This window comes from Cinclus cinclus, chromosome 4 (assembly GCF_963662255.1).
Source record: "Cinclus cinclus chromosome 4, bCinCin1.1, whole genome shotgun sequence".
NCBI classification, from domain to species: domain Eukaryota; kingdom Metazoa; phylum Chordata; class Aves; order Passeriformes; family Cinclidae; genus Cinclus; species Cinclus cinclus.
Genome location: NC_085049.1, coordinates 50,110,880 through 50,126,576, shown reverse-complemented (window position 1 = coordinate 50,126,576; position 15,697 = coordinate 50,110,880). Strand labels below are relative to the sequence as shown.

The 15,697-nt window shown below is 34.2% G+C and overlaps 1 protein-coding gene across 5 annotated transcripts in view; it reads left to right on the top strand.

Annotated features, from left to right (window-relative positions):
- Window positions 1-15,697, top strand: part of PPFIA2 (PTPRF interacting protein alpha 2) — a 264,534-nt gene that overhangs the window by 12,243 nt on the left and 236,594 nt on the right. For 2 of the 5 annotated variants that reach the window (XM_062491233.1, XM_062491234.1), the window contains exon 2: window positions 11,916-11,922. The exons of the other annotated variants lie outside the window; for them this stretch is intronic. In XM_062491233.1, the coding sequence (XP_062347217.1) occupies window positions 11,916-11,922 (7 nt within the window). The remainder of the gene's footprint in view (window positions 1-11,915; window positions 11,923-15,697) is intronic. 5 annotated transcript variants of the gene reach the window in all.

The following is a 15,697-nucleotide window of genomic DNA, read 5'->3' as shown; positions in this document are numbered from 1 at the left end:
TTTAAAAAATTACAAAATAAATGTAATTGCATAATCAAACTGCAAAATGTTATAAGTTATCTAAAACATTATTTTCTTAACCATACATTGCATTTTCTATGAAAGGGAAACTCTAAAATATTTTGAATCTTTAATTCCACAGTTTTAGAGGAATATTTTGGAAACATTTAATACAAATATGTCTTTGAAAAATACATTTTTTAAAAAACATAAAATTCAGTATCTGCAGCAGAGACTTCATTTAGTGAAAAAATAAATAATTATCTAAAAATTATTGTTTTGATAGCCAGACCTATTTTCCAGAGCTTGTCATAACAGGTTATTGTTTTTTGTTAAGGAAAAAAAAAATTAGAAAAGTTAAACATTTCTTAATGGACACTGAAACATTTGAAATGTTTCAAAAACATTTGAAACATAGAAACCTAAATGAAATGTTTATAGTTTAAATTTATAGATAATATTCTGCTTTGAATCTGCCTATTTAAAAAGAAAAATAAACAAAAAACCAAACAGCTTCAGCTAGAAAAAAACATTGCAGCTGAAATTAAAAGAAAGTTTTGGGGTTTTTTTCTGTTTTTTTTTTTTTTTTTTTTTTTTTTTTTTTGTTAAAGAAATCAGAAAAAATACCCTGTTCTATAGTGTAGAAGACAAAAACAACATTTTAGAAAATTAAACAGTTAATTGCTAAATACTCAAAGGGCCAAAATCATAATTAATATTTTCAGTTACTATCATCTATTTCACTGAATTCTTCTTCCTTATGAAAATATAATGATTTAGAAAGAGGCAGCTAGGACTCTGGCTAGCCATTCAAACTCCAGTTTTGTTAAGGATTACTTTAGGACAATATCCACATATGTAGGGGTTTTTCTGTCTTTTGTTATGAGATATAAAATTCATCAGTATTTCATGTTGGTGTAAAAAATTTCTATCTGCCCATTTCTCTTCTGTTTTAGTAAAAGGACACATGGCAATTATTTTGCCTTCCACAAACATTCCAGTTTCAACTTAATTTATGTTTGTCTCTGTTCATTGCTTATGAGAAAAAAAAAAAAAGATGAGAAAATACCATGGTGTGGCTTGATCTTGTTAATTCTTCTTTTAAAGGCAAAGTATTTAGAAAAAATGAAAGCATGCTTCTCTTTAAATAGTTCTTAGTAGCGTAGTTTAAAATCAAATGTTTCCTCTTTTTAAAAGAAAAAATTAACTCAGCCTATATGCCCATATAAATTGCCAATATTGTGATATTTTGCACCTGATTTATGTAAGAAACTTCCAGGAAATTATTTAACGAGGTCTCTGTGCTTGCTCTCATCTAAGCAGTCTGGTCTCCTAACCCCTTGTCTCCAAAAGTAATTAATACACTGCATTTGACATCAGTGGCTTTATTTTTGAGTCAAAGTCTAACATCTTTTCTACTACTACAATGGCATATACAAACTTTTTGGCTGGGAAATCTAATTAAAATTCTGTTTGGTATTTCAGAGATAACTGGCCTTTAGGACATCCAGGAACTGAATAAGGCCATTTTTTAATAAGTTTTGTATAGAGATCTTTCAAAGCTTGTTTTATCACATTTGGTTAGCGTAGAGTTCAGCAAAATAAGGCAGTACTTTATGGTTCCTTCCACTTTCTGGGCATAGTAGGAACCTACAACCTTATTTGTCATTTAGTAGCTATGACGTGTTCAATATTACTCAGCACATGGAGGCAAAAGAAATTTTTATGGAGCACATGGAGGCAACAGAAAAGTTCACTGTAGTTGAAAGGTTTGCAACTTCAGCAAAGTGGTTTGAGTACGTTGAGAGTAACACATAGGATGGTTTTTAATTCTTGCCTTATGGCATTTTGGTAGAGCTTAGTTTCCACTGATTGAAGCAAGCTGTCAATTTACATCTCAAAATATAACATGAAGTTTAGTTTAACAAAATTTTATACTTTGCAGCTTCATACTTCATAATTCTTGTTATATACCAGGTTAAAATGTTATGGAAACAATTGTGAGATTTCTGCAGAGCAGTTTACTGGTTTTATTTTTTTTTTAATGCAGTTTATCCTTTTTTTTTGTTTGTTTTGTTTGTAGGAATGCTCTTGAATGGTGAAATTCTTCATGTGTCTATCTCTACCTTATAGAAGATGTCTCTTTTTGTTCATAATTTATTGTCTCCTCTGAAAAACTGAGAAATGTATTTTTTTCCTATTTTGAACACCTAGATATTGTTTCCATGCTTACTTTCAGTGAAAACTTATAATTATTTGCAAGTGTTAATCTTTATTTCTTACGACTGAGGAGTAATTGCATCAAGGAGTGAGGAGACAATGTAATGTAAATAATTTTTAATTTTCTTTGTTCGGAGTCACTCCGCTGATGGAAACATTGCAGGAAAATTGAGAGTGATCTTACAACTGCATTCAATCAATGGTGAACAAATTGCCTTTGTAGATTACACATATGCTGTTCTTGTTCTAAGATGTCTCATTCTCCTGCAAGGTGAAGCTGAAGGTAGTGAGGCAATTTTTTTTTTTTTTAAATGGAAAAAGGTCTTAGATAGCCTGAAGCCTACATCTCACATATATCATATGGGTAACCCCCCCTAATATCAACCAATGTTGTATCATTTTTATTTAGTTTTTCAATTATACTCATTCTGAAAGTGATTGTTACATGACAGGGATCTAATTAGAAAAAATACTTATTTTAAAAAAATTAGAAGTAAGAGTGGCCATGTTTTGAAAGAACAGCCTTCTTTCAGAGGTATAACTTTTGCTTATGGGATAAAAGTACGTGTACAATTTTAATAAGTTACAGATAACGCAATCTTGTGCTTCAAACTACCTAGTTAGGAATTTAAATAGAGCAGTGAGGAATAATATTCACTAATTCAGTCTATTCTACTAATTCAGTCTGCAGAAGTAGTTTGAATACAAAATGAAAAATTTGAGACTATAGTCTTGGGAATCTGTAAATGGGATGTAAGTGCATAGTGAGGAAATGAGTCTTGTAAAAAAATACATTCATCTGTGATTTAGAAAAGCTCAGGTGTACTTAGGTCTGCCTCTGATGCCATATGAAGCCATAGGTCAATCACTTAAATTTGCTGTTTATCAAATCCATGAAATTATTTCCATTCAGTTTCTTTGCACTCTCAAGTTTCTCAGATGTAGATGATGCTTTAATCTATCTGGTCATTCATTGATTTCCACTGTCACTAAAGAAAACACAAACTGTCCATACATTATGGTGCACATGATTCTAATTTCTTGATATTGAACTCTGTTCAGGTATACATTAGTGTTTGAAGGAGAATAGCAGAGTGATATCCATATTACTGTTTGATACTAGTCTTAAAAAGCGTTTTAATTGAAACTTTGATATGGCTCTTGGAGACGATCATGTGGACATTCTCATATGAGGTTTCAGAATCTTTTCTTGTTCAAACATAGGAATACAGATTCATCAGGAAGACTTTAAAGGTTTAATAAGCTTTTAAGCACCTTTGGAAAGGGGAGATGGGAGCAAATTAGTGTTAACAAATAAGAGAAGGATAACCTGTGCACAAGCCAGGCAGGTTTAATGCCAAGTCTATGTGACATTAAGTGAAGCTGAAACTTCTGATTTAGGCTACAGGCAAATAAGCATTGTGAGTTTTATGGTATGGAAACTATTAATGAAATAGCTAAGGAAGCAGGATATTTAGCAAGTTTTCCTCCTTTCACCAGGCTTTCTCAGAAAATAAAGTTTTTGTTTTAGTCTTTTTGCAAAAGTATTTTCTTTTTTACATCTTGTAACTGTTCCATTTAGGTGTTTTTAAATTTTTTGCTTAATATTGGACCATAGTCTTAAAAAAAAAAAGGAGCTGCTTGCTGTCTTTTTTGAACATCACTTACCTTTATGTTTGGGTATATAAAATTTCTACCTGTTTTAAAACAATAAAAAGAACTATATGTATGAAACAGCTGAATAACTACAGTGCTTTAGCAGCATAGGTTAATACCAATCTGCATGGGAAAGTGATTTGCAGTGCTATTAAATGGATGTATTTAATACAGAAATTAATTGCACTGATGCACAGTCTTGCTGGATTTTTCTGGTGTTTTGCTTAGTATGCAAGAGTAATGAAAAAAAAAGTGAGCTTTGAGTTACATAGTTGTGACATTTTTTACAGCATATTTCATATTAGTGATTGTGATTACTATTATCATTCATATTTAAATATTAGCAGTAAATACTTAGCGTGGCTGTGTACTGTAGATATTTACTATACATATTTACTACTTTGTGATTTCTTAAAAATTATAAATAAAAGTGGTGTAGATCCTTTTTGTATCATATGGGTATATAGTGCCAAGGTGCAACAAGGGCTGGGGGCTCCTGGGGATCTGTTGATATGGGGCCTGGCACCAAAGTCCATCCCACCTCCAGCTGAGAGTACACAAATACTGTGACCTGGTAAAAGGTTTTCCTTGTATATGTTAATTCGTGCTTTTTGATATTTTTTTTGGTGCATTTTTTATTTGAAATGGGTAATTCAGAAGTTATTTCCCAATTCAGTTTTTACACTGACAGTTACATTCAAAAACTATAATCTTGGAGGTTGTAGAAAGTGGTGTTCAGCCCATTTGACTTCAGCAGGATTCAAGTACTCTGCTAGGGCAGAGTTCTTTTGAAGAAGCAGGGGGCCTTGAAGATCTCAGACAAGTAACATTCACTGAAGTTCATGAAAATTTGAATTCTGCCCCACCAAGATTTGACAGTCATTTGGCTATCTTTTTAAACTCTGCCAGCATGAATGTGATGAGCCTAATTATATGTGTCAGAATGACAAAACAGTATAAATTAGTGGATTTTGTTATCAATACCTAATTAGGTTACAACTGTGGTTTGTTAGGGATGACAGTTATTACTGGGATTTTACAAAAAGATTGCTTGTCAACTAAAATTTCTTGGAATTCCCTCATATGGGAAATAAATTAGTCATTAATATGTTGTTGAACTTTATCACAGATGATCTTACCTTGTGCTTTAGAGCTTAATGATCTGGACATGTTCTTTCATTATGAGAGAGATACTTTATGTAATTGACTGAAGAGATATAGTCAATGATTTTTACAGTAGTTGTTACATCAGGGTTTTAGTGGTTGCCCAATGTGCAGAAAAAAAGGACACTTCATTACACAGCAAAAAACAAAATCCTCATGAGGCAAAATAGAGTCCTATTATCCCTACAAATAATGCCTGATGTGTACTTCAATCTTCCAGAATGACTGCCCTTCCTTTCAGAGGATTTTAGATGGGTGGGAGACTCTCTTAAAGTGACAGACATAATTAGAGAGGTATTCCTTTTGGAAATGAATAGAAAATTCAGTTTTGAGATCAGTGATTATATTTGTGAAGACTGTTTAGTTAAATTAAATCTGCAGAGGTACAGGATGCTACCAAGTAGCAGTCTAGTGCATTTAAATAGTTGTGTAATTCTAAATAATTTCTAGAAGGTTGTTAAAACAGGTTCTGTGATACTGTTAGAGATGCTTTTAATACAGTAGATTCTTCATAGCGCATTCATTGTCAGCTTCCAGATATAAATGAGAAAACTGGTATAGGCTAAATCACTTGAGAGGCTGGGTGATTAACTTAGTTAGCAGGCTCACACAGTCATTGCAGAGTCAGATGGGCATACATCGGTAGGGCAACTCTGTGGGACAGATTGCCCTTTTCCTTTGGGGCATCTGGAGCATTCCTATTGCTTTCCCTAACTTAATGAAAAATGGCTCAGATCCTTAAAAGTATCTTTTGCCTAAATGCCTTTGATTCCTGAACGACATTAAGCTTCATAGCTCCAATTAAACATAATCCAAATTGTTATCCAGACTGGGGTCTTTCCCCTCCCTGGCTTTAGGTAAATGCTCCTCACTGTACCAGTAATTAGCTCAGAAAGTCCAGCAGCTGCAACCCCTGCAGCCTGCAGCCTGCACTGCTGCAAGTTCTTGGTAAAGGAACCTTGATTTTCATCTGATTATAATTTGTTTTGTGAGAAATTAAAAACCTGTAATTATGTTTTGTTCCTTTAATGCTGGAAAATACAAACCTGGTATAAAATGTAGGTTTCTGGAGTACCAGATGTTATGTTTTTTATTGCCTACAGGCTGGCCAACTGAGTATAATTGACTGAGAATGCATTTATTTTTTTGCTTCTCATGCTGCTCAAAACTGAATGAATTGTGTATGAGAGGTCATAGAAAGAACACAGTATATTATACTGTTCATCTCCTCTAGGCAGAGCTATGCAAATATATGTAATTTTGCACTCTGCCATCTTTCTTCTGAGTGGTTTTCCTTCAAAAGAAAGTTGGTCTTTTCTGTTCTTTAATAACTGCTTGTAGTTTAGGGCATTTATCCTATGACCACACTTATAGGAATGCAGTTTCCTATGATGTAAATCTAATTATGGGGATTGGTTTCATTGGAATTTGTTTTCCTGGGTTTTTTTTTTTGCCTTGTAATAATAGTCACATGATACAGAACCAACTAAAAACAATAAATAAAGCAATGAAAAAAATTAATCTACCTCATCATTAATGAAAAAGTCTTCAGAAAATCTTCCTTCTTCCTAGAGAAAGAAGTCTGTATCAGGAATATGTAAGTAAATCCATCATATACATGTGCATAATTGTCACAGAAACACCCTAACCACACTGTTACCCTTAGAGAGCTCTGGTGAAGGATTATGTTTCCCTACAAATATTTTGAAGTATAGACTTAGGCTTATAGTAATTGTGAGTTGAGTGCTGCAGTACAGAACAGATAATGTAATTTATGAAACACACGACCAGCTTTGTAAAGGCTGGATATGATCACCAGAGTCAACCAGAAAACAGGACAACAAAATCTTAAAATGTCATCTCTAGTAAATCTCTATTCTAGGCTAGGACAAAGAACTGAAATTACTAAGTCAGATGTAGTACCATGTTGATGCAAAATGTGTCAAAAATATTTTGAGAGTTTTTGGAATTCTTTTATTCCAAAATTGCTATTCTGTTAATATGCTCTCAGGTTCAAACCTATTGAAATTGACTGTATTTTAGTTATTAAAAGGATATTTTAAAAGTAATAGATAATTTATTGAGTAAATTGAGATTGACAGTAGTCTGAAAAAAAACCCAAAAACCCAGATACAGAGATAACATTTCTATTTTCTAATAGGCTGATTAATTTGCTAGCAAGACCTATAAGGGGATGTAAGACACTAAGAAGACTTTCCAAGGAATTTGGTAGATTCTTTTTATTTTTAATTAAGCTGGTTCTCATTAAAACTGAAGACTTCAGCCTTTTCCAGTGGTTCCTCAGTAAAAATTTACATTGCAGCTAAAAGCATATTGTTTCAAAATATCGAGAAGGTAGGGGGAAGATGAAGTAATTCAGTTATGCCAAATGAAGTTGTAAACTGGACATAGAGGTAAGAAGGCATTAATGAAGACATGGAAAATAATATCATGCATTCTCAGGTACTGAAAATAGAAGTGTAATAGACTGCAACTGAAAAGGGAATGTTTGAATAACAAATGAAATTTGTAGCTGATGGTGAAATACCATGATTAAACATATTTTTTTCCTTAAGAAACTAAATCTAGGAAGGATCCTGTTTTATGGTAGTGCTGGTAACACTGGGAAAAGTAAACAAGAAATGTGTTAACCATAAAATTCAGAATGCCTGTGAACAATGTGTGGTCATGAAAAAGAAAATTATTTTTCTGTGTAATTATTGAATAAATACTATATGTGAATAAAAGCAACTATTCAGTCTTGAAAGCAATAGAAAAAAACTGCTATAATACCAATATTCTGATGAAAAGAATTTCCTAGAAAATCATGTGTAATAATAAAATGCAGTTAGTATCTTAGCAACTATGTGAGTGAAAATCAGGATAGTCTTGCAACTGTTTCTTTGTTTGTGATGATGCATTGTGGGTAGGAAAACGAGCCTTAACTTCTTTCCAAAAGGTTGTGTTGTATTTCCTCATCTGCTTCAAATCATAAAAATACAAACTCTGAAGTTCTGAGTAAAGATGGTGTGGTTGTTCTAAAGGGCTTGGTAAGCTTCTGTAAAAAGAGAGATTTTACATAAATATGTAATAACCACTAATAATTTTTGGCACAAAATCAAACATTCAGTTGACATGTATGAAGTGGAAGTGCTGTGACAAAGGCCCACAGAGGAAGGACAATAAAAATATCAAGCAAGCTGAAAGCAAGTCATGCTGATACTTAAAGGCACAAGTTAGAACATTACTAAACAAAAACAATAAAAAACCCCTAATGAGCAAAATAGTTTCTTTATGGATCAGTGGTTCTTTCTGATGTTGCTTTGTGATCAGTTTGGTTTTAGAGCCCTGCATTTATTAATGTGTCATAATGGTGATCTGAATGAAAGTTTCCCTATTCTGCTCTTTTGTTTCTCTATTATGCATTATGTATCTGTGTTAATAAAATAATGTTTTCCTCTCAAGAGCACGTTTTTAACATGGTGTGGGGACAGGGAAGCAGTAGAATGTGCCTCACCCACAAACCCTGCTCCTGTCATCCCATTGTAGTTCATGTATGCTTAAAGCAAACCCCATGGGCCTGTGTATAAATAGAAACAGCAGCTTCACTAAGTGTTCAGCCTCATGTTTGTTTGTGGAATGAGAACATGACCTATTGCAGAGACAAAAAATTGCCTAGTTTAAAAGGAAAGATTCTGGCAATTAAGCAATCTTTGATTGTTTGGTTATTTTATTGATTTTATATTATTATCTTGGATCTTTTGAGAAGTAAAAATGTTTCTGATTTGATAAATTTTACTCATTTTAAAACTGAGTACAAAGTATCTGACAAGGAAGTGAGCAGAGGTATTTTTGACATTACTGGTTTGTATCTCAACCTCATTGGGCACTTTTTCCCCTCAGATTCTTGATTTAGTGTTTTAAACCCATATCAACTTATGTGTGAAACTCTTACCTGCATGTTCCCTTACAATTAAACATTTCTAAATGTTCTTTTATTAGTACTAAAACTGCTTCTGACACATGATATAAGCTATGCTCCAGTGCAGGTGAAAACTTTGATATGTTTTGCTTTGCAAGTTCTTTTGCATACGAAAAGCAGCATCTGAAAATATCATGAAGGACTAATTACTAGTGGAAATTAAAACATGGCTGGTGAGGGAGTAAAGAACTAATGTTAGAAGCAAGTTGGAGCAAAATCACAAGTGCTTTCCTATTTGTTTCTTTATTTGTTTTTAATTTGAGCAAATGGACTTCTTTTATCTGACAAACAGTTGTTTTGCATGTTCTGGAAAAGTGAAGAAGTATAGGGCTGGCTAGCTACACCTGAGTGAGTTTGATGTCTCTGAGACATCACACAGAGGACAATGGCAAAGTGGTTGCCAGAGGCAGCACAGGGTTGGTAAGGGTTGCAAGGCACATGGCTGTGTCAGGGAAGTTGACCCCACCGAGTTACAGCTTGAGAGAAAGCCTCTCATCAGATACTTTTCACTGTCAGCAGGATGGTTTTGGCCTTAGTCTGCTTGCAGGTAAAGGAGATATGAAGGTGGGTTCTGCAACACATGAAGTTAATTTTTCTGAAGAAGTCGTGAAAACATCAGGAAGATTAACACGGAGCGGTAGAAAAATGGTTATAGCTGCTCTAATCTTGGTAGTAGAGTAAAATTCCCTGCTGTCTCCTATGACACTGGTTACTGAAGTCTGCATAATACATCAGGAGTGGTGTTGCTGTGAGTTTCTTGTGATCTGCTGGATGGTGACGTGGTGAGATTGTGTCCTCTTGCAGCATGGTCACACTTCTGCCTCAACAGTGAATAATGCAGACTTTTCCTTGGCACTTCCCTTCATTAATGTTCTCTGCTTCATCTCTAATTTGCTTTCTTGTGGCAGTGATGATGTTTTCATTAGTTGAGATTAATTTAACAGTGCTTCATGCTGATCTAACTATAGTTACTCTATTTTTTTTAATAAAAGCTCTTAGGCATGATTTTCAATTCACAACACTGTGTTTTAAGAGTGAATATTTTTATTCTGATCTTACTAACTGTAAAGCCAAGAGGAATCTTTATCAGTGTTCTGTCAAGCTTTTATAAGTGACCTAACTTACACAAAGAACTTCTTATCTCTTTCCACAGGGAAGGCAAATTACCTATTACTAAATTTCAACTCACTTCTTGCATTATTTATTTATCATACCAATGTCTTCCTTTGGTTTATGTTAAGCTTGTGATTCAAAATCTCGATGAAGTGTTGTTTCTGTTCAGAACCACTAGTCAGAACAGTTTCTGTAGGACTATCTCTATTGTATTGGTCTAAATCATGTAAAATTCTGAAACCATGCTACCTATTGGTGGCAGTAAAATCAGAAGTATAACACTTTCTTCTACACATGAAAAGAAATTCATTAGAAAAAGAAAAGTGGTATCAGGATGGGCTGGTTTCTTGTCCTGTTTTGTTGTAGAACTTTTGTTAGCCTTACTTCTAACAATAACACTCCAGATTACTTGTACACTCTTGAATTTATATTACTTTCAAAACCTGTTATTCTCTCCTTTAATTTTTCATTTCTTCAGAAAGGTCATATTAATTTTTTTAATTCTTGTAAATCTGGACATTTGGGTTATGCCTTGTTTTAGCCAAGAAGTGACAGCTGTCTGCTACCAATAGCCTGTAGAAATACATGTGGTTTTTTTCTGGTATCACCTCTTCTCCTATTTCAAATAAATGTTTAATATCAAATGAAGAAGTTAAAGCCTTTTAGTTACATGTTTATGCTAAAATTAAATTTCTGCAAAGAATAAAACACTGGGGGTTGTACATAGTAATTCATAGTTTCAAGTGCTTTTTTACAAAGAAAACATTTGCTCTATAGTCAGTACATAGTTTGCTGGAAATAATTCAGTGAGCACTCAAATGTCCTTGTGGAGCTGGTGCAGACTCAATGGTTTTGCACTGTATTCTCTTTAAATATATGCTATGCCTTCTGAAGTTGTTAACTGTATTTTGTATCATCATTAAGTGATACAATCCCACTAATTAACTTTATTTTGATAAGAGCTTTAGGTGAAGCAACTACAAAGTAACTTTGTATGATGATATAGTAAATGCAGAATACAAATGGAAGGGAAAGAAATTTTATGTTTTTAGCAGCTATTTATGTTTGAGATCATGATGTATTATTGTTTTCTTCCCTTTATCTTAATGCACAGGTTAAGTGCATTTGCACAACTGCAGAAAATGTCAGAACTCCATGATCAGGAGAATGCAGATTTTCTGTTTCAGTAACAAACTCCTTCATTCTTTCCCTGTTGTGCATTACATGAAAGCAATGGGATGTCTAGTTTGTCTGAACTATTCTTGTTTTAGTGATGCACTATTCACAAAATTACTAAGAGGAAGAAAGTGAACTGTTTTGTCTCCAACTGTCTTCCTTTCTTACTTTAACAAGATAATATAAAAAGAAATGACAGGAAAACCTGTACTGGACTTACAGGTATGATATTTTTTCCCTCAGATCCTAGAGGTAGCTTTTCTAGCATAGCTAGTATTTTATAAATCTCTGATCTAATAACACTCAATAGTGTTCAAAATCAAAACAAGTAGCATTTCACCTGAGGCTCTTTACTAATCTGGATCCTCTTGTTTTCTGTTTGTTCTTTAACTATAGGAAGATTTTTTTCAAGGACCTTGTATATTTATGTATGTTACCTGTATGCACACCAATATCTTAAAATATGTCCCTGATGAGAATTACGGTGGTCACTTTTTTTTTTTTAATTGGATCAGGAAATGTACGCTTTGTTCTTCCTCAAATACAGTAGTATTTTAGTTGTCTGCTCATTCCCACTAACTCAACAGACTTGTTTCCATAGGAGGATCTTGGTCTACAGGAAAGAAAAATGGTCAACAGACTGTGCTGTGTATGCCATGGCTGTCAACATTAAATTAAAACTTCAGTTTAATAAAAGCAAATGAGATTGGGCACTATTAGTCTGATACTTTCAGTCTGAACTTAAAAGAACTAAACATTTTAATTTTGAGAGATTGATAATGCATTTTCAACAACTAAAAAAAAAGTTTTTAAATTACTAAACCCACTGGATAAAGATAGAATATTGAATCATAAATATATAGAATCATCTAGATTGGAAAAGGCTGTTTAGGTCATCGAGTCCAACTGCTAACCCAGCACTGCCAACTCCACTGCAGCCATGTCCCTAAGTGCCACATCTATGTGACTTCTAAATTCCTCCAGGGATGGTGACTTGACCATTTCCCTGGACAGCCTCTTCAAGTGCTTGACAACCCTTTTGGTGAAGAATGTATTTTTTTTTTTTTTAAATATCCAACCTAAACCTCCCAATGGCATAAGTTGAGGCCATGTCCATTTTTTTTCTGTTGGTGGTTATCTGGGAGAAGAGACCTACCCCCACCTGGCTAAAGCTTCCTTTCAGGGAGTTGCAGAGTGATAGGGTCTCTCCTGAGCCTCCTCTTCTCCAGGCTAAACATCCCCAGCTTCTTCAGCTGCTCCTCTTAGAACTTGTGTCCTACACTCTTCACTAGCTCCTTTGGTCTTCTCTGGACACATTCCAGCACCTCGATGTCTCTTTTGTTGTGAGGCATCTAGAACTGGACACAGGATTTGAGGTGCAGCCATACTGGTTTACATTATTAAAGGTGGAGGGAATGGCAGTTGAGATTGTTGTTGAGATTGCCTGATAGTTTTGACTCCCTAAGTCATGCTAGTTTTGATAAGTTTTTAGACACTGGTGGCATTTTAATTTTATTTCTTGAATACTGAAATAGTTCTGATTATCATTCTATTTGGCATGAGATATAGATTATTCCATTTCCCTTCCTCTTGCACATTTAAATATAGCTTGGTTTTCACTGTAGTTTAGAAGCACTACATCTACCTGTCAACAGTGAAAAATAGATTATTATGGCCAGAACTTGTCTAAAAAGATGACATGGAAGTTCACTTTAGTTTGTTGAAACAACTAGGGTTATTACACAAGAGAAGAATTCCAGCTTGTTTGCAACTTTGAAATGACACAGATTACAACATGGCTCTTTTCTTACCTTCTGAAATTAATGCATTTTGACATAATATTTGCATAGTTTCTGAAGTCTTATGTAGCAAAAATACTAAATATTTAATCATATTCAAGTTATGCTATGCTGGCTGGAAGCAAAAAGCTGCATGGGAGGTGCTCTGCAGTATGCATGTTTGTGGTACTCAGTGCCGAGCAGCTTCTCACAGGTTCATGAGGTTTCCTCACTTTCTACAACATTATTTAATGCATTCAAACTGTATCACAGATTATCATTCATATTTCTCTGTTTAGAATTTCTTCCTATCACTAACAGTTTTTGTCTTGAAGGTGCAATGACTGTTGAAATCTAAATTTCTGTGTAAAAATTTTAAAGAGTGATGTATGCTGACATGCAGAAGAACAGATCCTGAGGGCCTCAGAGACTAAGGACACTTGCTATCTTACTTATCAAGCCCTGTAAGAAGGACCCAGCTTACAACTGCCAATGTATTCCTTACCTATCCTACCTCCCACTCCTGTATTTACATGACAACCATGCCCAGTTTGGTGACTAAGTAGAGAAGATTATGTGTGTGGAAGTCAAAACAAAGTAACTACAATTGTAGTTAACTACAAGTTAACTACAAAGTTACTACAAAGTAACTACAACAACTATGTTGTTGATCTGTTTAGATCAGAGATACCAAACAAATAATAAAGATAAATTATTGTGAACGTATCTCTTTGATCTGAAAGAAGACAATATGTTTTAACCATAGGAACAGCATTAGTACAGTGCTAATAGAACCAGACAGTCCTTAGAAATTCAGTCTTAGGAGACAGGAGGTCTTGGTGGTGATCAGAAAAGCCTGTCTAGTACAATGCCTCCCACTCTTCACTGTTCAGATTTGATTTCATTTAATCAAGAACTTTTTCATGCTTCACTTTTATACTTCCCTCCTGGTGAATTAGAAAAAGATTTGGGCTGTGAGAAGCTTCATCTGTGTTTCTAAAGCCATTGAGAGAATCTCTGACCCAGTAGCCCATTCCAGTCTAGTCACACTAACTCTGAATTAATGTGTGGATCCTTTCAGTCTTAAGAGTGTAGATTAACAATGAAAGTGCAGAATGAGCAGTGGAGCTTCCTAGCTACTGTAAGATAAAAACAGTGCAAACTGCACTGCAGATGAAATAATTAATACAGCTATGTCATATGCTGGCTTTGCATTGTTCTTCCCTTACCCCTCCCTGACTATAAATTGCACTGACAGGCTCAGAATTGGACATCCAAGTCACCTATATGCTTCCTGGCTCACAGGTAGGAATTCAGTTTGATCCAGTACTCTGCCTTCTAAACGGGGTTTGAGGGATGATCAGATACATACGAGAGCAATATGTGCTGCTCTTCTGGCTTGTGCTGATTTCAGTGCTGCCTATGTGGATTTTAAAAGTAGCAACTCTGCAGTCACATACTACAGTTGTGCAAAAATTCCTGGTCTATATCTTATTTTTCAAGGAGTGTATTTAATTAAGGAATGGAAACTGCACTGCTCTCTTTTATCCTATCAATGCTCACTAGATCCATAATTTTATCAGGTATGTCTTTCTCTTCTTTTTTTTCCCCCCTCCTCTCTATTTGAATTATACCGTATCTTATACATACAGAATATAGAAAGAGATACAGATACAGAAAGAGCTACTGTTTATAGTATAAAACAGGATTTCAAAAAGCATTGGTAAATAAGCCTGAACCTTTGTGTATACAGTGGAGGTTAACTGAACAGTGGGAGACAAAACTTTTTCCTGCTTATGAAAATTTGATGCTTTGGGTTTTGTTTTCATTTGCTTTTTTCATGGAAATTAAACTTGCCTTATGCCTTTTATAATTCTAAATGATACTTGCCAATTAAAATTTTGTGAATCAACTAACTCAGCTTCAAATGCTTCAGTTTCGGGTGTTCCACTTCTTTCTCATATTTTTCAGTTGATGAATGACAGTGTGTTGTCATTCTTTATTTTCCAAGTTGATTTCTTTCCAGTAGATCTGTTCTAACATTTATCCCCTAATCATGGTGGTTGGGAAATAAGATAAGATGGGAATTGAGAAGAATATATGTCCTTTGGTTCTTCTGTGCCCCGTTTAAGAATTCTCATTAGGAATCTACTCTTCATTTGAAATTAGCTTAACAAGTTTTTCACTCCTTATTTGAAATTAACTTTCCTAATTTGGATAATTTTTCTTTAGTTGTAGTTTTCTGGAAACAACATTAACACATTACTTCTTGTTGTATAGAGTTAATAATTTCTATATACTTATGTTATATTTCTTCTGTGATAGGAATTAAATGTGAGTTTGGGAACTGCTTCATATGAGACAGGGCATTTGAGTACCCCTCTACTGCACCAAAAGCAACTTAAATCTTTCTTCTCAATTTCATTTATGATGTGATTTAAAAAAAAAATTCAATTCTCTTGGGCCCCTCTCATCCCACTAGGAACAGGAAGACACTAAAGCAAAGGCAAGCCATATCAAATGCCAAACAAAATGGGAGTGTATCAGTAGATAGTGCTAGTCCCTTCAGTTCATTTTTATGGTATGAGGATTATGTGACAGTGTTCAT